Raw genomic sequence first — 25,411 nt, forward strand, 5'->3', positions numbered from 1 at the left:
CTATATACCCCTCCATGGGAAGGAGCTCATGTATTCATTCTGAACTCCCAACACCTAGCAGGGCCTCTGGCGTTCACATGACAGCCATTTCAAACATGTCTGCTTGATGAATGAATCCAAAGTGCCTTAGCTTTACTGGAGTAATACACAATGACAGAGGCAAGACTGAAAAATCAGCTGATTACCCCAATCTTCCATTCCACTCCATTCCCAGCCTCAATCTGTTCACAGCTCCAGCACCCCTGACCTCCCCACCACTCAACAGCGGAGGAGTAACCCCAGGCACTCTTGGGCCCTGCTCTAGCATTTGAGTAGACTTAGGTCCTGCCTGGTCCATACTATTTGTTGACTAGACCAGTCAACAAATAACTGTAACATCACCCTTGGGAACATGCCAGCGTCAGTTACACAGCACCTCAATCTCACACTTCCAGGACTCTGCTTTCAGTAGCCCACTTATCTTTAGAGGAACAGTTAACAATAAAGAACTGGTCATATCAGAAGGGACTCTGCCCACTGGAGGACAGAAGGCAGCAGGGAACAGGGAGGGAGACACATAAACTGTTATTTTAAACTGTTATAATGGAAGTCCTATATTTAAGCCTCCACAGACCAAGCAGTCTGCCAAGGATACAAATTTTTTTCTCCAACTTGGAATTCACACACCTGACTCTGGTGTTCAGTGTTTTGTACACGGTTGAGGAAATTAATTTTAAAACTTTCAGAATATGCACTTCATATATATGAGGCACAATAAAAAATGTGGACACTTTTTCTTCATAACACATGGAGCAAAATGGAAACAAAAACAAAAAATTTAAGAAAACAATACCATCAAATAGGATACTTGCCATTTTCAATCTTCAGTCTCCTAATTCCCAATTTGAGATTACTACCCAATTTGGGTATTATATAAGGCTTTGTCTTTCTAATATTAAGTAGCTGTTAATATTAAGGTACAAACTGGGCTTCCCCAGTGGTTCAGCAGCGAAGACTCTGCCTGCCAATGCACGAGACTTGGGTTCAATCCCTGGGTCAGGAAGATCCACTGGAGAAGGAAATGACAACCCAATCCACACTATTCATGCCTGGGAAATCCCACTGACAGAGAAGCCTGCTGGGCTATAGACCATGGGGTCGCAAAGAGTTGGACACAACTTGCTGACTAAATAACAGCAATGACAAAGGTACAAATCAGCAAACTTTTTTTTTTTTTTTGCAGGTGCAGTCTTTACATTTTATTAACCATAGAAGATACTTTTTTAACGAGTCTAATAGAGACATTAACTGTGCAAAAGCTGATGATGTTTACAGTCTTAAATACAAGCACCAACACAGAAAGGATATTTTGTCAGTTCAGTTCAGTTCAGTCACTTAGTCGTGTCTGACTCTTTGCAACCCCATGAATTGCAGCATGCCAGGCACCCCTGTCCATCACCAACTCTCGGAGTTCAACCAAACTTATGTCCATCGAGTTGGTGATGCCATCCAGCCATCTCATCCTCTGTCGTCCCCTTCTCCTCCTGCCCCCAATCCCTCCCAACATCAGAGTCTTTTCCAGTGAGTCAACTCTTCACTTGAGGTGGCCAAAGTACTGGAGTTTCAGCTTTAGCATCATTCCTTCCAATGGACACCCAGGACTGATCTCCTTTAGAATGGACTGGTTGGATCTCCTTGCAGTCCAAGGGACTCACTCTCAAGAGTCTTCTCCAACACCACAGCTCAAAAGCATCAATTCTTCGGCACTCAGCTTTCTTCACAGTCCAACTTTCATATCCATACATGACAACTGGAAAAACCATAGCCTTGACTAGATGGATCTTTGTTGGCAAAGTAATGTCTCTGCTTTTTAATACGTTATCTAGGTTGGTCATAACTTTCCTTCCAAGGAGTAAGCGTCTTTTAATTTCATGGCTGCAATCACAATCTGCAGTGATTTTGGAGCCCAAAAAATTAAAGTCTGACGCTGTTTCCCCATCTATTTCCCATGAACTGATGGGACCAGAGGCCATGATCTTAGTTTTCTGAATGGTGAGCTGTAAGCCAACTTTTTCACTCTCCTCTTTCACTTTCATCAAGAGGCTTTCTAGTTCCTCTTCACTTTCTGCCATAAGGGTGGTGTCATCTGCATATCTAAAAGTCCATTAATTCTACACTTAAGAGGATCATTTCTTTATGTAAGCACAATCGCATTTATGAATTACACATGATATGTAGTTTAGGATCCATCTACATTATGCTTATAACTGCGTGCTGCTCCTAAGTCGCTTCAGTCGTGTCCAACTCCGTGCGACCCCATGGACTGCAGCCTACCAGGTTCCTCTGTCCATGGGATTTTCCAGGCAAGAGTACTGGAGTGGGTTGCCATTGCCTTCTCCTCAAACTTTTTATATAAACAATCAAACAGTAAATATTTTAGACTTTGCAAGCCACACAATCTCTGTCACTACAGTTGAACTACGCTGTGGGAACACAAAAACAGCCAAAGATAGTAATCCATATGTGAATGGTGCAACTGTGTTCCAATAAAACTTTATTTATAAAAATAGGCAATGGTTTGCCAACCCCTACTCTAGGCATAAACACTACCAAATCCTTCCTTCATATTCACCTCAACAAAAGCAAAGCACAAACAGAACAGATGTAGGTCTCAGCATCCCCAGGACACAAGGAACAGAGATGGTATGTGATGTGATTCTAGACGTCACAGAGTCAGCTAACATGGCCATATCCCCTCTGAAACATAGCTCCGAAGTAACAGTACTTTATGTGGATGCACTCTAACTGCTATAAGAGGGATAACAAAGGATTAATGAACTCACGTCATTTTTCTCCCCAAACTGACAAGACTTACAAAACAATATAACTACCTTGTTTTTCTTCATTCATCAATCACTTGAATGCTTTTTGTCTGCAAAGCTATTTGCAATTTGGGCCAGTTTATCTTTCCACCCATAGCCTCCTTTCAAATTTACTGATTCAGTTCAATAAAAATGGATGGAGCCAGATATGGCGCAAGAAACTGGCTGGTAAAGAAGACTAAGAAGCTGCCCTGACCTCAAAGTACCCACAGTCACATAACAAACAGTTTCAACAATACATGGCAAGAAATAGAATAAAACTTCCCAGAGGCAGAGATAAGTACCATAGCAAATGGAAAGGAGGGGTATTTAGTCCAACTTCCAGACTGGGGGAAAACGAAAACTGTCAGATATTCTGCCTTCAGAGAACCTTCCAAATGCGCAAGAATTAGCTGGCGAAGAAAAGTAAAAAGGGCATGATGGGGAGTGGAAACAGAAAAGCACACAAGTGTGAAGCAGGTGTTCTGGGCAACAGAGTCACCTTAGCTTCCAGTGTGTGCTCACCCAACCCGTTCCATACCACCAAAACTTCAAGTTCAAGGTCAGAAGACTGAACAGATGGCCAAGCAAGGAGGCCCTGTGTGCCACACAAAGAGGTTGGACTTCAATGCACAGACAATGGGAACAACTGGAAAAGCTTAGGCAGAGGATCTGCAGCGGCAACATAGACGGACTTGGAGGGCATTACATTGAGTGAAGTGAAACAGAGAAAGACAAGTACAGTATGATATCACTTACATGTGGAATCTAAAAAAAACAAATACGATGAACCAGTGACTATGACACAAGGAAGCAGACCCGCAGATACAGAATAACTGAGTAGTTACTAATGGGGAGAAGGAGTTGGGGAGGGGAGTTACAGTGGCAGGGGATTAAGCGGTACAAACTATCAGATATAAAATAAGGTACAAGGAAAAAATAAGCGAGAGGATAAACTGTCCAAAAGAGGGAACACAGCCAATAATTTACAATAAGTGGAGTATAATCTTTAAAAGTTGTAAACTATTGTATTATACACCTGTAACTTACATAATACTTTACATCAACTGTGTTTCAATTAAAAAAATACATAAAATACACAAAGTTTAGGCAGAAGAATGATAACCTGTGTGTGCTTTAGGGACATCACTCTGGCTGCAGCAGGTAGGAGAATACTTGGAAGATGAGAGAGAATGGTAAGAGGCAAAGAGGAAAGACAAAAAGAAAGCAAAAGACAAGCTCTAAGAGGGCTACAACAGTTCTGTAGACGATACCAGGACATGAATATAGTTCATAGAAGAAGAAATCTGAGTCAGGAGTTAAAGGAAAGGAACTGGTGACTGATAAGAGGTCAATATAGTGGTGCTGTTAAATGAGACCAGGGGTCAGAGGAGGAAAACAGGTTTAGAGTTTAGCCTGCGACATGTTGAGAAGTCTGTGACACATGTAAGGGGCTCTATCTGGTCAAGAAATTAGTATCTGACTAAAACTAGAAAGTAACAGGGCTAGAGATACAGACATAGAAATCATCAGCATTAAGTGGTATAGCTGGAACCAAGAGAGTGAATTAAATTACCTAAAAGGCAAAAGGGGAAGGTCAAAAGGTCAAGAACGGAATCCCAAGGAATACCCATTCTTATAAAGCAAACAAAAAGACTTGATCAGACATATGAGAAGGAAAAAACTGCTGCAGTGAACACCGGTCTTCTGTGGCTGCCCGGTTTTCAATTCTCACATGTGAGAGGCTCCCCTACTGAAGAAAACAAAAGGTGTCAGTCACTCTTCTCCCTGGCCATGTCCCCAACTTAGGCTTCACTTGTCAGTTACTCCCACCCGAGGGTTTGCATCCTGAGCGACACTGGCCAATCCTAGCCACCAGCCACGTGAGGCTACAGAGCACTGGCCAAGCTACAAATGCAACTGAAAGCTGCTGTAAACACAAAACACACAAAGGATGCTGAACGTCTTAGTGTCAAAAAATAATGTAAGCTATCCCATTAATAATTCTTTTATACTGATTACATGCTGAAAGGTTAATACTCTGGATACGTGTGGATTGAGAACTTGTATTAAAATCATCCAGCTAGCTTTTTATTTTTCACTTTTCTAATGTGCTTACTAGAAAATGTAAAATTACACCATTGTCTTATAGGATCTTTCTGTTGGGCAGTACTGTTCTGGGGCTACCGGGAGAGCAACATCCAAGGTCCAGGGTCCAGGGGCAGTGCCGGGGACAGCATCCTAACTGCACTGACCCTAAGGTACAGGCCTGATTGTGGTCCTTGCCATGGCTTCCCTTCCCATTCATTTCCCTCATTTTCCAGTCTTCCATCTATTCTAAGAGCCATCAAACAGTGTTCTGAGTCAATTGCAGAATCTCTTTTGGATAAAGCAGCAAAACACCAACTAGTGGCTTGGGTAATAAATGACGTTAAGTTGTCACCTAACAAGTATTTTGGTCAACATTTAGTGCAGAACTTCTACAAAGTGAGCTAGAATCCATGCTCTTTCTCTTTCCTTTCTGCCAGCGCTGGCGTACTGGCCTTTTATCCACAGGCTTGCTGCCTCATGAGTAATGTGACTCAAATATCCTCCAGCATGACCCGGTCACACAACTGGATTCCAGGCAAGAAGAAAAGGTCTTTTTTTTTTTTTTTTTTCAGATGCCCCCTAGTGGGAATCCACTTGGCCATCACTGTGTGACATGGCCACCCCCTTTTAGGAAGGCTAAGAATATGTAGATCAAGAAAACGGTTAGAGACATTGCCACTCAAAGCAAACCAAGGGAGAAAGAGAAAGCAGCAATGTCTGCCAACTTTCTGAACACCAACCTTTTTTCTCACACGATAGCCAAGATGAATTTCAACTGCAAGCAACCAAGAATGCTACTCGACAGCTGACAGTCAAGGGGACCAGAAGTCTCAGAGGGAGATTTCCAGAATAATGGGTCACGAGTCTCAACCAGTGCACACATTAGGATTAGTGAAGGTCCCAAGAATGGTTCCAGTGGAGAGCTGGGCCAGGAGAGTGAATTCACACTGAATTACAGTGAATTCACAAGTGATTCAGAGATAGAGATGGGCAAGTGTGGACAACTCCTAAAGAAAGCTGGGGGAGACATTAGGAGAGAGAGTTTAGGATGGTAAAAATATCTGTACATAGGATGAGGGAAAGTTGTAACAGCAAGGCAGAAGTTGACAATTTAGGAAAGAAATGGGATGACATGTGAAAACCCCCGAGACTATGAAAAAGATAGAGCCAGGGGCCCAAGCACATGCCTGCACCACGGGGGCACCATCCCTCTAATTGCGCTGCCTTCAGCACAGGGTGCCATTCTGCATCCAAACTGGGCTGTTCATTCAGGACTTGGCTCCAGGAGGGGATGAGCAGTGGGCTGGGTGAAGAGCTTCAGACTTAGTCAGTGGTCCCAGCTGTGTCAGTGAACTCTCAAGCATTCCCATCGCCTTCTGGGGTCTAGCTTTTCATTTGACTTGTACTAGAAATCTTCATCATACCCTTTTAGGCTTTGATTTCTATAATTCTTAATTTTTGCCCATCATACTCTTTTTTAAGCTCAAAAAATTCTCTTTATTCTCCAAATAAACTATTTCCTGACTATTCTCATCCCCCCAAAAAAAATTTCAATTGAAAATTTTTCACTTAACTTATGCCATACAGTTTTTGAAAATATACTGCTTTCTCTCATACTAAACATAAATAATCTGAGGGCAAAAACATGCATTAAATTTACTAATCAACTGGAATCAACAGGGGTGGGAGAGGGGACAGGAAATGCTCTAGTTTATTTTTTTCCAAGTTGATTTTAGGTTTAATTGACAAAACTGCATCTACCATTTTTTGGTATTATGTAGAAAGTAAATAAAACTACCCAAGAAAAGGGGCAATGCCAAAAATTAATCATTTCCACAGAAAAACATTACCAATACTTCAGAATTTTCTAAATACATTTTTTTCCTTTGAACTGAATAGACTATTTTTATATGTATCAATAGTTACAAAAAGAATAGAAAAAACCGAGTGGGATTACAGGTGATTTTTCGCCTTTTCTGCCCACTTGCATTTTCTAAATTCTCCACAATGAACATGTATAATTACTTCATAAGTTTCTTTAACATAATTTCAAAGGGCAAAAACATTTGTTTTGAACTAAACATTTTAAGTGAGGAACAAAATAAAATTAGAAGACTACTTAAAATATGCTTTTACAAACAATCCTACTTATTAGCCCTGACAAAAAGAACATTTAGTTTCAATTTTAACACACACACACATTAAATAGCTTACGACTAACTAAAACTGGATATAAATTATGTTATTTTTGGTAAGAGTGCAAACTTCTAAAGCCATATTTATAAGCCAGGATAGAAAATAAAGTCCACTGAAACTTACATGAACCTTACAGGGCAGTTCCCAGCATCTAAAACTCATTATAGAAATGAAAAATAAATAAGAAAGAGAAAAGAAAGAAAAGGGTACACTAACTCCTTGTATTTTTCAACTCAAGAGGTCAAGAGTGAAATACGACCCCAATATGTCAAGAAAATAGGAATTGTCCACTTTTGTGCCTCAGCATAAATATTTATGGAACTTCATGCTTCATAACCCTCCATGTTCTTATGTTGATTTTTATTTCTTAAAAATACAGCAGCAGAAGAGAAATTCTGTAAAGGTTCTCAGACGAAAAACAATCTAACTAACAGAAGAGGTACAAAGCACCCAGCATGGCTTCCTGACTTCCCTGGCACGGCAATTTTGGCCAAAGAGGCCACAACGTAATGCTTCTATTTCCTTCGGCAGCTCCCTGGCCTTCCATTTGGTTTTCTATTAACTCTGAACTTTCTTAGATTTGAATCTGAGCCACAACAGAGTATTTCACTGCACAGGAACAAAAACATGTTACAGCCTCATGGCTGCATGAAAGGAAATAAAGGCAATGTCGTCTGAGGGTCTTGGGGTATATCCATTCTTCACAGCATCCTTTCCGCAGGCGCCTGGGGTTCAGTGTGAATCCATGACACAGGGACGGTGACATTTTCATTAAACCCCAAAATGTTGTATATGTTAAAGCTCTATCAAAAGACAAGACAAATAAGGCTTTTCATAAAGAAAATACATGTCTCACTTTTTTTTTTTAATCAATGTTCAAATGCAATACTGACCTCAGGGGAATTTAATATACCAAAACTCTGATGAACTTCAGATTGAGAATGATTACAAAAACATGAAAGTTGCTACCAAGACTTTTCTTTTGTTGACATAAATAAAAACTCTTCTAATATGTTTTTATTTTTGAAATGGGGAGCAGAATATCTTTTAGTATTCATGGAACACCAAGATGCAAAACTACAAGTCCTAAGAGTAAGTGTATGAAAGGAAAGAAAATCACAGTTAACATCGGTCTGATATTAGGTAAAACGAGTGAAGGCAGAGGAAAAGAGAAGACAGAAGCTGCTAGAACACCCTGGTTCTTTCATTGCCCTACCCAAGCCCCACACCTCCACACATCATTTGCCAGTCATTAACAGTCTCACCCCTAACCTCTCACTCTTGAAACCCTCTTCGAACTTGCTGGGTATCATCCACAGTAACTTGTATTAACACTATCTTTTACCCAACTATTTCAACACAGTTTACACACCACAAAAAAATACCTGACTTAAGACTTTTCCATAGGAAACTTAATAAATGGCCTAAAAATATTAATTTCATCAGTTCAGTTGCTCAGTCATGTCCAACTCTTTGCAACCCCATGAATCGCAGCACGCCAGGCCTCCCTGTCCATCACCAACTCCCGGAGTTCACCCAGACTCACGTCCATCGAGTCAGTGATGCCATCCAACCATCTCATCCTCTGTCGTCCCCTTCTCCTCTTGCCCCCAATCCCTCCCAGCATCAGAGTCTTTCCCAATGAGTCAACTCTTCGTATGAGGTGGCCAAAATACTGGAGTTTCAGCTTCAGCATCATTCCTTCCAAGGAAATCCCAGGGCTGATCTCCTTCAGAATGGACTGGTTGGATCTCCTTGCAGTCCAAGGGACTCACAAGAGTCTTCTCCAACACCACAGTTCAAAAGCATCAATTCTTCGGTGCTCAGCCTTCTTCACAGTCCAACTCTCACATCCATACATGACCACAGGAAAAACCATAGCCTTGACTAGATGGACCTTTGTTGGCAAAGTAATGTCTCTGCTTTCCAATATGTTATCAAGGTTGGTCATAACTTTTCTTCCAAGGAGTAAGCGTCTTTTAATTTCACGGCTGCAGTCACCACCTGCAGTGATTTTGGAGCCCCCAAAAATAAAGTCTGACATTGTTTCCACTGTTTCCCCATCTATTTCCCATGAACTGATGGGACCAGATGCCATGATCTTCGTTTTCTGAATGTTGAGCTTTAAGCCAACTTTTCACTCTCCAATATGAAATATTAATTTCATATTAGAAGCTAATTATGTCAGTATTTAACATATAAATCAATCTGAGACAGAAGTTAATGAAGGTCAGGGAACTACATGCCCTAGGAAGCAAGGGTAAAATCCAAATCTTTTGATTATCATCTCCAGAATTTTTTCATTGAAGTATAATTGATTTACAATGTTATATTACTTTCGGCTACAGCAAAGTGATTCAGTTTTATATACATCTCCTTTATCAGATTCTTTTCCATCATAGTTTATTATAAGACACTGCATATTGGTCCCTGTGCTATACAATAGGTCCTTGCCGTTTATTTTATATATAGTTGTTTGTATCTGCTAACCCCCAGCTCCTAAGTTATCTCTTCATCCTTTTCCCTTTGGTAACTCTAAGTTTGTTGTCTATGTCTGTTTCTGTTTTGTAAATAACTTTTTTTTTTTTTTAAACTTTACAATATTGTATTAGTTTTGCCAAACATCGAAATGAATCCGCCACAGGTATACACGTGCTCCCCATCCTGAACCCTCCTCCTTCCTCCCTCCCCATACCCTCCCTCTGGGTCGTCCCAGTGCACCAGCCCCAAGCATCCAGTATCGTGCATTGAACCTGGACTGGCGACTCGTTTCATACATGATTATTATACATGTTTCAATGCCATTCTCCGAAATCTTCCCACCCTCTCCCTCTCCCACAGAGTCCAAAAGACTGTTCTATACATCAGTGTCTCTTTTGCTGTCTTGTACACAGGGTTATTGTTACCATCTTCCTAAATTCCATATACATGCATTAGTATACTGTATTGGTGTTTTTCCTTCTGGTTTACTTCACTCTGTATAATAGGCTCCAGTTTCATCCACCTCATTAGAACTGATTCAAATGTGTTCTTTTTAATGGCTGAGTAATACTCCATTGTGTATATGTACCATAGCTTTCTTATCCATTCATCTGCTGATGGGCATCTAGGTTGCTTCCATGTCCTGGCTATTATAAACAGTGCTGCGATGAACACTGGGGTACACATGTCTCTTTCACTTCTGGTTTCCTCAGTGTGTATGCCCAGCAGTGGGATTGCTGGATCATAAGACATATAAGTGATATTATCTTATCTTTTCTGACTTGACTTATATGATATTCTCTAGGTCCACCATGTTGCTGCAAATGGCATTATTTCATTTTTATGGCTAAGTAATATTCCACTGTGTGTGTTATTCAATTGCCCAGTCATGTCCAACTCTTTGGGACCCCATGGACTACAGCACACCAGGCCTCCCTGTCCCTCACCATCTCCCGAAGTTTGCCAAGTTCATGTTCACTGCATCAAAGATGCCATCCAGCCATCTCGTCCTGTGACGCCCTCTTCTCCTTCTGCCCTCAATCTTTCCCAGGAGTCTTCCCCAGCACCACAGTTCTTTATGGTATTATACATAATACATACATTTATATGTACATATATGTATACATCTTTATTCATTCATCTGTTGATGGACATGGACATTTAGGTTGATTCTACATCGTGGCTACTAGAGTGATGCTATGAACACTGGGGTTTATGTATTTTTTTGAATTATAGTTTTCTCCAGATATATGCCCAAGAGTAGGACTGCTGGACCGTGTGGCAACTCTATTTTCAGTTTTCTAAGGAACTGCCTTACTCTTTTTCCATAATGGGTGCACCAATTTACATTCCTACCAAGAGCGTAGTAGGGTTCCCTTCTCTCTACCCCTCTCCAGCATTTACTATTTGCAGACTTTTTGATGATAGTCATTCTGACCAGTGTGAGGTAATACCTCACTGATGTTTTCATTTGCATTTCTCTAATAATTAAAAATGCCAAGCATCTTTTCATGTGCCTACTGATCAACTGGATGTCGTCTTTGGAGAAATGTCTATTTAGGTCTTCTGTCTATTTTCTGATTGCCGTTTTTTTTGTTGTTTGGTTATTGAGCTATATGAACTGTGTGTGTATTTTGGAAATTAAGCTCTTGTCAGTCACACTGTTTGCAAATAGTTCCTCCAAGTCCACAGGAAGCTTTTTTGTTTTGTTTATGATTTCCTTTGGTGGCTCAGACGGTAAAGAATCCACCTGCAATGCAAGAGACCCGGGTTCGATCCCTGGGTCGGGAAGATCCCCTGGAGAAAGTAATGGCAATCTACTCCAGTATTCTTGCCTGGAGAATTCCATGGACAGAGAAGCCTGGCGGACTACAGTCCACGGGGTCACAAAGAGTTGGACAAGACTGAGCAACGTACACTTTCACTTTGCTGTGCAAAAGCTTCTAAGTTTGATAGGTCCCATTTGTTTAGTTTTGCTTTTTTATTGCCTTGGAAGACTGATGCAGATTTTTCATTAAATATATATCATATTTACAAGCAGCTAATGAACTTAAAGGTTCCAGGTTTAATTATCAGCTAATTCTTCATGTTTAAACCAGCCATAATAAGTTCAACAGAAACTTAAAAACTGAGCCAATCGAAGTTTAATCACGAAGTAAAGCTGCTTTCAAACTGTGGTGCTGGAGAAAACTCTTGAGAGTTCCTCAGCAGGGAGATCAAACCAGTCAATCCTAAAGGAAAACAACCGTGAATATTCACTGGAAGGACTGATGCTAAAGCTCCAATACTTTGGCCACCTGATGCAGAGACCCAACTCACTGAAAGAGACTCTGATGCTGGGAAAGATTGAGGGCAGGAGGAGAAGGGGTCAACAGAGGATAAGATGGTTGGATGGCATCATCGACTCAATGCACATGAGTTTGAGCAAACTCCAGGAGATAGTGAAGGACAGGGAAGTCTACCGTGCTGCAGTCCATGGGGTCACAAAGAGTCAGACACGACTTAGTGACTGAGCAACAACAAAAAATCAGCTTTAGACTTTGCACAGTAAACTCCAAGTGGCAAGTTAATGAGAGAGAAACAGAGACAAAGAGACACACAGAAAATGAGAATTCAGGGCACCCCCAAAAAATTTTTAAAGCAGTTTATTTACTTGTATTTTATTCTATGTTCCCAAAATTCTTTCTAGAAAACAAGTTTTCAAATTAAGAATATCTAACACTACCTTTTTTGACACCACCATTTAAATTTAAAACCCCTGCCATTTCCTTGGAGAAGGAAATAGCAACCCACTCCAGTGTTCTTGCCTGGAGAATCCCAGGGATGGAGGAGCCTGGTAGGCTGCTGTCTCTGGGGTCTCACAGAGTCGGACACGACTGAAGTGACTCAGCAGCACAGTTCATCTGCTTGTCAATTCTGCCATCTTCTGGTTATAAATGGAATCACAGTTGTTGATAAAACAGAAAAAGCAATTGATAAATCCTACTATACCTTCCTTGTGCTTAAGTCCCTCAGTCATGTCTGACTGTTTTGTGACTCCATGGACTGTCCAGCCAGGCTCCTCTGTCCACGGAATTCTCCAGGCAAGAACACTGGAATGGGCTGCCGTGCCCTCCTCCAGACCTTCCCAATGCAGGGACTGAAGCCAGGGCTCCTGCACTGCAGGCGGATTCTTTACTGTCTGAGCCACAGGGAAGCCCAATATCTCCCTTAGAGTTTAAATTATATCCACTGATACTGAGGTGTAAGTTCACTATGCCTTTCCTCCTTATAAGCCTCTTTACACATATACAAAGAGCCAATGAGCATAAAGAGAGATTTTTTTTACATATATGTCTTCTCTTCCCTGACAAAACTAACAAACTTGATAATCCAGACTCTACACAAAAAGTTAAGAGTCCTCTCAACAAAAATAATTATATCTTTTAGGCCCTGTGTCCAGAAGTTGTTTATAAAATCTCACAGAACTCAGAAGTAAACTTCCAATGACTCAAGTTCTTCGTGTAGTCGCTCAGTTTTGTCCAACTCTTTGTGACCCCATGGACTGTAACCCACCAGGCTCCTCCATGCATGGAATTTTCTAGGCAAGAGTACTGGAGTGGGTTGCCATTTCCTTCTCCAGGGGATCTTCCCAACCCAGGGATCGAACCCGGGTCTCCCACATTGTGGGCAGACGCTTTACCATCTAAGCCACCAGGGACATTACCCAAGTAAAACAGCATCCATCTCCAGTTCTGCCACTTTTAAAAGATATAAAAAGTAGAAATTGAAGGTCTAATATGTGTTTAACTATTCACTTAGCAATGGTATTTTATTTTCCACAGCAGCTGGAAAACCTTGAGTACATCGCTATATGTCTTTGAATTTCAATTTCTTTGTTTTCTGGAACTGACAGCCTTCACAAATCTGTAAAAGTCTAAGAATGTGCCGAACCAATTTTTAATAAACATTTTACATTATCAGACACTATGCTGAGCATTTTAGAAGTGTTGTATCACTTAAGCTTTACAAGAACTCTGAGTGGGGTAGCGTTAACCCAATTTTTCTGGATAAGGAAAACAACAGCTCAGTAAGGTTGTGTAAACGGCCTGCGTGCATGTGTGCTCGGTAGCTTCAGTCACTCTTTGAGAACCCATGCACTGCAGCCCACCAGACTCCTCTGTCCACGGGATTCTCCAGTCAAGAATACTGGAGTGGGTTGCCATGCCCTCTCCTCCAGAGGATCATCCCACCCCAGGAATCGAACCCGTGTCTCCTGCACTGCAGGCGGATTCTTTACTGCTTAGCCACCGGGGAAGCCCTGTAAATGATCTGCAGACACAGAGTAAATACACAAATAAAGACACAATTCCAACCCTGATCTCTGTAACTTGACAGCTCATGATCCATACTCTGCCTCCTTACAGAGGCCCTCAAAATAGTCTCTACCTACCTAGTAAATGTATCCAACTTCTTTATATATCCCTCAAGGACAGGGGTCAAAATTTCTTATTCTATGCTTCTTAGCCCCAATCACAGTACTAGATAAATAATAGGCACTTCAAGTATCTATAAATTCTGTAGTTTAAGTCAGATTCTTCAACTTCATTATCCTATATGAAAATCATACCCATCATTTCTATAAAGCTGAGCTTAATATGGGCAGCATAAACTGACACTGCTCTTAAATAAAAAGCCAACACAGAGCTCCCCCACCACCCCACACAAACTTCATAAGATAATCAGTAAAACACACTGGCCAAGGTCATGAGTCAACACCACTTGAATGAATGCTGCCTATCACATTAGGGAGAAAAAAGTCCATACAACAGAAAGTCCAAAATCTGTTGGAGAAAGAAGCCATAAAGAAAGCAGTGGAATGGTGTGTAAGCAGCTCCTTGACAAGAGCCACCAGGAACAATCTCTCAGCACATCCACGCTGATTCTTTAAATGAATAACTACCAGCAGGATCATCGCCACATGGGGGTTATGCCAGGCCCTGCCCTCTCTCCCCTTCTGCTTCCTCCCCTTTCCACGCTCAGCTCAGGCTCAGAAGGCTGGGACAGCTGAAGAGCTGGGGTGTGCTTCTGAGCAGAGCTCAGGAGACTGAGACGAGCTCAAGCACACACACAACACAGCCACAACAAGCTAGCAAAGGCCCCCATGAGGAATCGCGCTGAAGGAATGCTGCAGGAGAGGCTTTCCAAAGACAGACCCCACCTGGGTTCTCATGAACTCACCTTCTCCTTCTGCATCCCACGCCCTGCCTCAACAGGGACTCTGATCAGCTCTCTCTCCTTGAGATTTGTACAAGTCTCCTCGCCTCCATTCACACACCATGCCCACTTCCACACTGCTGCCGGAGGCTGCTCTTAAACCACCAACCCTAAGGTGCTCTGCTCAAACCTTCAAAGCGTAACAGCCAATAACTCCTCAGCATAGCAGGCAGGGCCCTCCAGGATGGTGTAGTCCCATCTGTGAGCCATGTGGAACTTGCAAGCATCCTCTAACAAGGGCTTTGCCTGAGTTCGAGAGCCTTCCCTGTACCAGCCCACCTCACCATCATCCTCTAAAACCAGCTCAAGGACAAGCTATTCTCTGAGGCCTTTCCTGACCCAACACCCATCCATCCACTCGAATTCATTTCCCCTAAAATACCTGGACCCCTTTACTGTGCATCCACGCTTCCATGTCCATCTGCATGTCTTCACTGCAAGCCTCTAAAGGAAGTATTTTATCCTCACTGCCAAAAACACACTGAGGCCTTCTTCAGGTCTAAATCCACACTGCAAAGTCGGGATAACAAAAGTGGTGGAGGAAACTAAGAGGAGCTGAACAAAAGCAGCTGAGATAAAGGAAATGAAGAAGTCCAAATGAGGAAAGGATAGCAAAAGGGAAAGCAATAGGAAGGTGGTTCTTCTTACAAATCTGGAGACAATTCTTTCTATAATTCTTATTCTTTCGTGTTCTTAAGAAGGACTTACGGGACTTCCCTGGTGGCTCAGTGGTAAAGAATCTGCCTGCTAATGCAGGACACAGGGGTTCAAGCCCTAGTGCAAGAAGATCCCATATGCTGTGGAGCAACTAAGGCTGTGTGCCACAACTAATGAACCTGGGCTCTAGAGCCCATGCCTGCAACAAGAAGATATCGCACTGAAAAGCCCACACGCTGCAAGGAAGAGTAGCCCCCAGTCTTCACAATGAGAGAAAAGCCCACACAGCACCAAGGACCCAGCACAGCCAAATAAATAAATGCATGTGCGTGCTAAGTCGCTTCAGTCATATCCAACTCTTTGCAACCCTATGGACATATAGCCCGCCAAGCCCCTCCACATGGGATTCTTCAAGCAAGAATACTGAGGTGGGTTACCATGCCCTCCTCCAAGGGATCTTCCCCACCGAGGGATTTAACCTGAGTCTCTTACGTCTCTTGCACTGGCAGGTAGGTTCTTCACTTGCTCTTAGCCAGAAGGCCAAGAAGTGATTGGCAGTAGGTTCTTTACCACTAGTGCCACCTGGGAAGCCCCATATATAAGTTTTTTTAAAAGAAGAAAGAGGAATTATCAAGTCTGCCTTATGTACTTAATGTTTCTAAAGTAGAAAGGTTCCCCAGCCCACTGGAAAATGAACAGACAGAACAGGGCAAAAAGCCCCCTTGGAAGAGGCATGTGCTCAGATTCATCAAAAAACAAAGTGCCTGAGAGAGTGTGGCTGGGTATCTAACAGTACGGCTGCAGCTTCTAATTGTCTAACAAACTTCCCAGCACTGTCTGTACACTCCTGCCTTCAAGCATCTTAACACACACAGGTATTTTCACCTGCAGCATTCCCGCGAGCTTCCTCCTGACTTGACAGCAATCCTGCACTTCAGTGACGCCCATCTTATTTTCCACTCAGCTTATCGTCCATAACTTGATTACACAACTGCACAGGAGTCTAACAAACTGCTAACACAATTTCAAATGAGAGTGCATCTCTATTAATTTATGGATATTCAAAACCTTTCATGATCATTTCAAAAGATGAAACATATTTCAAAATTTATCAACCTTTCTATTTTTTTGCTCAGTGGTTCTTCTTAAAAAAGGTCAGTAAACATCATGAAAAGCACTTTAAAACATGCTATGAACAACATAATCAAAAACAGCTTAAATCCCCACTGAGGGAAAATATAAAATAATAAGTAACACATACAACTGTGCTGTGTAGCCGGTAACACTCCTGACAACAATGCATCTAATCCTCTAAGCAGCCAATTTAGTGGTGAAGCTGAATAAAAATGATGTGCTTAACCCATATCTGACATTCAACAAACCCCTGGAATGACTACTGTAGGAAGTAGCTCCACTGACCTTGTCAGTTGCTACAGTAGCAAATTACAGCCTACACTACTTTCACTTTCAAGGCTCTTCCAGGCAGGACTGGCCTTGAAAATGCTGCATGAAATGCTCACTCTGACTTCAAAATCTCCACGTGTGAATACACTGCCACCCTCAAAAACTAACCAGTCTAATAAACTAAGATTTTTCAGTAGGCCAAAAAATATGGAATTCTGAGGAAGACAAAAGGAATCACGCTTTTGATCAGTGTGCTCCATACCTGCTGAGTATTCTTAGACACATGACTGCCACGTCAACTCAGTAAAAATATTTACGACTGGGTTATATATTTAAATTTTTGATAGTCCTTCATCAGTCGTGCTTAAATATCACTGAACTCCACAACCATCTAGGAATCGTGCTGAAAATGCAGGACCCACAGCGTCACTTCCCAAAAACTTCATTTGTAAACTGATGCCCAGGCAACTGATTCTAAAGTCAGTGCTCCCTGGGCCATATTACTATGTGGAGAAGTACTGTTAGAAGTACTTCAGAAAACGGTATCACTGGGCATTGCCTGGCAGTCCAATAGTTAGGACTCTATGCTTTCACTGCAGGGGACCCAGGATCAATCCGTGGTCAGGGAACTAAGATCCCACATGCCACCTATTGTGGCCAGAAAAAAAAAAAGGAAAAAGAAAACATGGTATCACTGTGTTCCTAGCTTTCTCAATCCCAAGCTGGAACGGGACTGAAAAGAAAAATCTACCCCATCCACACACATCACCCGTGAGCACGTTAAAGCACAGGGGCTGCTTTCAACAGCCAAGAAACTTTAATGTTCTTTCATTTCTGAAAACAATATTGACTAAGGCCATAAGTACAATAAGACCCAAGAAAAGTCAAATTCTAAAGTTAAAAAAAAATCATTACCACTGCAATGTCATAGCATCTGTTATACTAAAGTAAACCCACCCCAAGCCTTCTGGTCTAATTACAGATTCTATTTACTTCTTACAGGGCTTTTTCTGTGTCTGATGAAAACTGAGCCATAAAATAATTGAGACAGGGATTTAGAGATTTGGTACAGCAAACCTCCTAATAAAAATGGCACAAATGGGACTCTTCTTGCTGTTGTTACATATTAAATCTTATTTGATCAATTTTACTGTATTCCAAATTACAAACATAAGGTAGAAGGTTGTAATTATAGTTTTATTGATTTGTCATTAACTTTTAATCAACCTGCTACTATAGGGAATGGTTACCACAGCAGTGCTCGCTTGTTTCTAAGTTTCACACACTTATCATCACTACAACAAAGTAACTGGACACACTTAATGCCAACAAATATACAGTATTGTTTGTAAGGCATCCGTTTGCAACCGTAACTATCTTATATCAGCACAAATGCATTACAGAACAAGGACTGCACTAAACTGTATCTGATTTTCTCTAGGTCTCTTTACACCTTTCTGACCACTGACAGCTATACGTGTTTTTTATATTCTGTTCTTTTTTATTTCACCTATTTGTTTCTCCTAAATGCATCTGGTTCCTTCTCCTGCAGCGACCACACTTGGCTGAATCTGAAACCGAAAGTCGATGCTCTATGAAACAGAAGCAAATGACTAAAACAGAAAGGCAGCAGGCACACGTGCTGGGAACATTGACACTGACCACCTTTAGGAGTTTATCAAGAAAGTCGAAAGATCACAGGCGCACAAGAAAAACACTTCACAAACTCCATAAATGGAATAAACTTTTTACCATACTAAACTGAATTTAAAATCAAAGTCAACATCAAGCCATGTTTCACCAGTGAAATCCTCAGTCTATATACCTGCTGCTGATCAGTTCTCATCTTAAGGTTCTCCTGGCACCACAGAGGCTATAAAAAGGCATCTGACACAAGGCTTTACTACCTTAAGGACCATGCAAACACTATGAGACACAATACAGAGAAAACTATCCTAGAATTATTTATTTCCAGTCTTACAGACACTTATTTTCTAACTCTGAAGCCTACTCAATTCATCTCTTTTGCCCAACAGTTCACACATAGAATATTACATTTAAAAGGTTCCAGTTTAAAAAAAAAAAAACATTTACAGATACTAACATATTAGAATACAATATTTTCTACAGATCAAATATTATACCATTAATCTGACTAACCTAACAGCTCTCCTTTGCCCGATTTGATTTTAACGCTTTATATAATTTTGGTAAGTCTAAGAGAATTTTTATAACCCGAAAGTCTACCCTCCAACATGGCAAATCAAGTTTCAAGCACAATGGTCCTATGTGAAATGAAAAAAAAAGAAGCCAAGTTCTTTTTAATGCTTGCTCTCAGAACATACTACAAAATATAAGCCAAGTGTTGAGTTTACAAGAATATATTTAAACTAAATCAAAGTAACAGGCAATTCTAAAACAGCGGCAACAGAAGTCAGAAGGACAGAATTTTTACAAGCTGAGAGACAATCCAACTCTCTCACACTGTTTGCTGTTCTTTAGTATATATACGTGAAAATAACTGCATAAAATGGGTTCTAATGTCAGAACATGAGCACAAAAACGTAAGCCAGGGATAATAAGTTAAAAGATTTATTTAATTAAATATAAATTGCTTTTAAATGGCAGACTAATTTTCAGGCAGAACTCAAGTCCTGGAGTCTTTACTTTGGGTAAGAGTGGGGGGAACGAAAATCCCCAGAAACTGTACACAAACTGTGCACAAGTGCAACTTACTGGAGAGACAACCACAGGTTTCGTTAGCTTCCTAAAGGTGTTTCTAACTCTACTCCAAAAATTAACATATTGTTAGTCCTATCACATTTATAAATTCAGTAAATTATTAATACAACTTTAAATCCAGAGTTGGCTTGCGTTCTACAAAATTATTTGTAAACCAATATCAAAAGTAAGTTTTATATAAAACACTTCTGTGAATTTAATGTCTTTTGAGCTAACTTCTTTCAACATTCTCTTCAAGGAGAGATGTTTATTAAAGCTTCCAAGTACACTTAAAAAAATAATCTTTAGCAATTAGGTGCAGAACTCCTTACACATCCATTAGACCATTCCTGTCACTGTGTTCAAATCTTCTATGGTCTTAACAAGTTATGCCTGCCTGGTCCTAGGACTTTTATAAAGTAGATGTGACCATCACCAATGAAGATAATTATTGTACTGATTTTTCATTATAATTCTGGCAATTTTTTGCTTTATATTTTGAGACTATGCTATTTAGCCCAAGTTCAGGTTTATTACATTTCCCAAGAGAATTGTTCCTTGTATCAGTATACAACAGTTTCTTTTTCATTTAAGTCTTTTTCTGGGGAAGGGGGCTAATATTAACATTACTATCCACTCCCAAGTAGCCTTTCTGAATCAGTGAGGGCCGACCAGAGGAGCAGAATCACTAAGAAAGGTAAGAATAAGGAGTTATCACAGGGATACGAACAGTAATTGTGGGAGCTAACTAGGCAGTTCATATAGAACTGTTGCCTCTGCATGGAGAGTTGGCACAGAAATTTAGAAGACAGGCAATCAGGAAGGAGAGATGGGTGTGAAATGGAGACAAGCAAGGACAAACTGCATTTCACATTTTCCACCACCCATCTCAATGCTGTGGGTGTCCTGCAGGACCAAGCAGCATCCTTCACCAGAGCCCGCACATCTGACTCAAAACGTAGAGAAGCTAAAGAAGATGATCCTGTGGGAGGTGGAGCAGCTGGAGGCCTGGCTTGCTTCCTGAAGCCAAAAGATCATTGATGAGGTGTATGAACTGCAACTGTGTCTGACCCCACACCAACCTTCTGAGCATGAACACAAATGCTGCGTCACTTTCGCCTTCAAAATGTTGTGCAGATTTCTCTTGTAGCCAAGCTAACATGGAACCCTCCTGGAAAGGGAGTTCTAGGAAACAGTTCTTGCTCAATTATGCTGACAACAAAAAGCCACAATTTACATGGATATTTTCTTCTATTTCTTTAATTTTATTCTTTCTGTATAATTAGGTTTGAGGCATGTCTCTTGTAAATAACACATATCTGGATTCTTCTTTCATACTATCTAGACTATCTTTCAGCTATCATGTTTAATTCATTTACATTTATTGGGATTTAAGACTTTCATAATTTAAAAAAGAAGTGTCTTTTGAAAATGAAATGAAGTAATATACATACTGAAGATAATTCATGCTTTGCATTTCTGAAGTATGTTATACACATAATTTATTACTTACCACTTCTCCAACCGAGGCAGCCAACATATGTGTCACAGGCATCAAATATGAAGAAGAATCAGTGTGCAAAATCCATTTCACATATTCATAGGTGACAAAAAAGGCAGCAGCTGAAATTTAAAACAAACCAGTCTCTCACAAAGCTTAAATATCTGTGCAAACTGTGAATATGTTTCTCAAAAAAAATTACAACACAGTAACTTATGAGACAATGAAGATAATAAATATTAAATATGAATAATATAAATAAATATAAATATTTATAAATATGTTGTTTATATTTTTAAATATTTCAAACATAAGTAAAAATAATAACGATATAATAATATGTACTCTTCCCCTGCCATCCCATCACCCTTACGGATTTCACTGAGCCCATGTTACACGCTTGACCTTGGACTTACAAAAATGCAGAAGACATGACCCTGCTGCCATGAGGAACCCTAACAGCTAACCTGGCATTTACCAATTTGTACTGACAAGTCACTTAACACTTTTTAATAACAGTTTTAGAAAAGGATATGAATATCTGTGACACAAAATATCTTTACATATGATCATAAAATAATCAACTACACTAATTTACAGATAGGTTAAAACTGCAAACATGTATCTCAATAAAACACCTATTCCTTATGCTTTATTGCTGGATACTCAAAATAACCATGGCTACTTTGTACTACCTCAATTCACCTTTACTTCAAGAAAACAATCAACTATTTAACTAAAACTGAAAATCAAAATCTCTAAAAAGCTACCCCATCATATGAACTAACCTTAGCAGCACAAAAACACTTTTAGACTTGCCATGCACTGTTAATCAAAGATGTTTATCAGTTACATAAAAGATTTGGCATGAAACATAAATACCTGGCAAAATCATCTTTCAAAGGTCATTTGAACATGTCACAGCAAAGTCTGAAATACTCAGGAAAAGAGCTTGAGAGTGAAAAGCAGTTCTCTACCCTAAGTCAGTAAGCTTGTAACAAACACTGCTCAGCAGCTAACAAACAGCAGGCCAGAAGAGGTGGCACGCTGTACCTGGATGAGTAAGGCCCAAGCAGGCAGCTGTATTTAGTTAACGCAGGACCTAATTCCCACCTGCAATTCTTACTTAGGCTGATCCTGTTTTGGCCCACTCGCTAAATGGGCTGGAACAGGGGTGCCCAGTCTCCGGGATCTAACACCTGATGATCTGAGGTGGAGATGATGTAATACTATGAGAAATAAAGTGCACAATAAATGGAATATGTTTGAGTCATCCCAAAACCACCCCCCACACAGACACCCCTGTCTGTGGTAAAATTGGTCTTCCACAAAACCAGTCCCTGGTGCCAAAAAGGTTGGGGACCACTGGGCTAGAATATCACCAATTGAATTCAGCTCTAAGTTCCACCTCCTGGACATTGCACCACCCACCTCCATCCCCGCCGAGTGAAAACAAAGCAAAAAAAACTGTGGTTCCTCTACATTCCTTCTGCATTCCCTTCTAAACATGTACTACGTATGGATCTTGCCTACAGTTCTTCTCTCGCAGCCCTCAGCCCCTTCCACCCGCTGCACAATACGTCCTCAAAAAAACCTACAACCTCTGTATGTTAAAATGATGTATTGTGTTCTGAAGAGAACTTGAACCAATAGCAAAAAATGTTTAAAGTGCCTCATAAAGGGTTTCAATTCACTAAAAATTTGCAGAAAAACAGCCATTTCTGGAATGGTGGCACTCTGACTATTTTACCCAGCCTCTCCTATTCAATGATGTTCTGTGGAGGGCAAAGTAAAGCAGTCCAAGAACATCCACTTTCTGAAACATACAAAAATTCAAAACCACGTTCTCTATATAAACTCCTGCTCTCAAGTATCAAAACCAGTCCTGTGAGCTTAAGGGAGGCCCATGTACCCTGAAGACCATCACTAATACTTCATCTATCAACAATCCCTACACAATATGCAAGAGAGAAAAATTATTTACAACAGTGAAGGAGACAAGGTAAGGAGGAGTACCCAAAATATAGGGACTTAGTAACATATTGATATTTCTTTGCAATTTCCTAGTTCAGAGGTTCCCAAACTTGTCTGCATATTAAAATTACCAGGGGATATATATTTTTTAAAAAATCCAAAGCCCAGGCCACACCTCAGACCAACTAAATTTCATACCTCTGAGAGTGGGTCACAGGCAGCAGTACTTTCTTTAAAAAAAAAAAAAAAACTCATTAGGTGATCAGGTGACTGAAACACAGGCAAATATAGGAACCAAGGCCCATCTCCCACTAACAGTATATTTGGCATGGAGTGCGTGCTAAATGGTGACTTGCTATAATGGATTACTGAAAATTTAGGCATAAAAGAATTCAAAGTGAGTGAAAGTCGCTCAGTCATGTCCAACTCTTTGCAACTCCATGGACTATATAGTCCATGGAATTCGTCAGGGCAGACTACTGGAGTGGGTAGCCTTTCCCTTCTCCACGGAAAAGAATTCAAGGATAACCTCAAAACAGTTGGCTGTTCTAAGGATGGCTCGGGGAAAGGGAAGAAGGGATAAACTAAAGGACCAAAAAGATTTGCACTACAAATCTTTATGTGAATACTGTGCTTTTTACAGATGGACATTTCAATGTCAGGTTAACAAGAAAGAATTTCTAATGAAATACACTGCGAAAAAGAAATCAAGCCTTAGAATTGAAGAATCTTCTGTCATGTTTGGTAGAAATCAACACAATATTGTAAAGCAATTATCTTTCAATTAAAAATAAATCAAAAAAAAATTTTTATTTTTAACGGAGCAGTGGTTTTGTGAGTGTTTGGTGGCAGTGGTTTTCTGTTTGCTCAGTTTGAGTGCCAATCAAAGCATCAGTAAACAATTATCAAAATAAGTATCTGAATAAAAAAGAGTATACCAACAGGTGGATTAAATAAAACAGGTTCACCCCCTCCACGAGACTCCCCAAGGCAGAGGTTGCTGAGCTTAGCTTCACATCTGAATCACCTGGGAAGCTGCTAACACTCCTGATACCCAGGCAAAGCCAAGACCAGTTAAACTTGTCAGAGAGACACAGGCATCAGTATTTTGTAAAACTCCCCAAGAGATTTCAACATTCAGGCAAGGTTGAGAACAACTGCTCTAAGGCATCACAGTCAACGCCAGAGGAGTCTAACTAGGAGTTCTACCATGAAAACCACTTTCAAAAGACTGCTCGTGGTTTTGTTTTTTTGTTGTTGTTTAGGATGGCATCTATAGCACTAGTTGAGTCAAAAATAATGGATTAATGAATAGAAAACAAATTCCAAGTATCAACTATATTAAACATAAGGAATTCTATCTAGGGTTGGACCACATATTATTCTGAAAATAAATCCCATTAGCTTGGCTTTATATAAAGCAATGAAAGTATCAATATAATTGTTACCATTAGGAAAGGATCCAATAGCAGTAGAAGGAACTCCAGCGTATACTCCATAAAAACCACCGGCCTTATAAAATCCTTGGGGGCTCTGTAGCCTGGTTTTAATGGTATCCAGAGGAAATAAAATCAAGTCAACAGAGACACCTGCTACTCCGCCAGCCTTAAAAAAAAAAAAAAAAAGGAAAGTTACAAAAAAATAATAAGCTTCCATTTGACAGATGGGGATAAGAAGGTAGTTTTTAAAGCATATTTCTTTCAAACATGGTTTTAAACTTCACCAGACTACTTTGGTATAGTCAAAAGACCTCCTACCTGAATTTGCAGATTTGTCCTGGAAAATAACCATTATTGTGCTATCGTTTCCAACTGTGAATTTTATATTATATATTCAGTTTTAAACAAATGTTTAATGATTTCTTTAACAATTTTAAAATTAATTTTAAATTAATGATTTCATAGGATTCAAAAAAGTGAAACAAACAAACCTCAGAAAAGTAGAGAGTTCAAAGTCTCCTTCCTTATCCTGAAAAACTGAGGGAATCACTCTTACTGGTTTCTTATTGTATACGTCCTAAGTTACTTCAGGTAACACACACGAGCAAATATGAATCTGAGGAACCTCCCTGGACATCTAGTGGTCAGGACTGGGTGCTTCCACTGCAGGGGGCACAAGTTCCACCCCTGGGGGGGGAACTAAGATACCACATGCTGTGCAGCCAAAAAAATACACAAATTAAAAATAAACAAGTAAATGGCAAATTTTTTAAAATATGAATATGTATTTTATTTTAATTTTTAAGTAAAAGGTGGTTGCAGCACTGTGTTTTTTACATTTGACAATTTAT

General features: G+C 40.3%; 1 protein-coding gene across 8 annotated transcripts in view; it reads right to left on the reverse strand.

Moving 5' to 3' along the window:
• The window catches only part of SLC25A26 (solute carrier family 25 member 26), a 154,767-nt gene that overhangs the window by 124,504 nt on the left and 4,852 nt on the right, over nt 1–25,411 (reverse strand). For 7 of the 8 annotated variants that reach the window (XM_070776349.1, XM_070776347.1, XM_070776348.1 and 4 more), the window contains exons 2-3: nt 24,570–24,726; nt 21,160–21,269 (exon numbers count right to left, since the gene is read on the reverse strand). In XM_070776349.1, coding sequence (XP_070632450.1) covers nt 21,160–21,269; nt 24,570–24,726 — 267 coding nt within the window. Of the gene's footprint in view, nt 1–21,159; nt 21,270–23,319; nt 23,352–24,569; nt 24,727–25,411 lie in introns of all 8 variants that reach the window. The other variant, XM_070776351.1, reaches the window with a different exon arrangement.

Source organism: Bos indicus, chromosome 22 (genome assembly GCF_029378745.1).
Source record: "Bos indicus isolate NIAB-ARS_2022 breed Sahiwal x Tharparkar chromosome 22, NIAB-ARS_B.indTharparkar_mat_pri_1.0, whole genome shotgun sequence".
NCBI lineage: Eukaryota > Metazoa > Chordata > Mammalia > Artiodactyla > Bovidae > Bos > Bos indicus.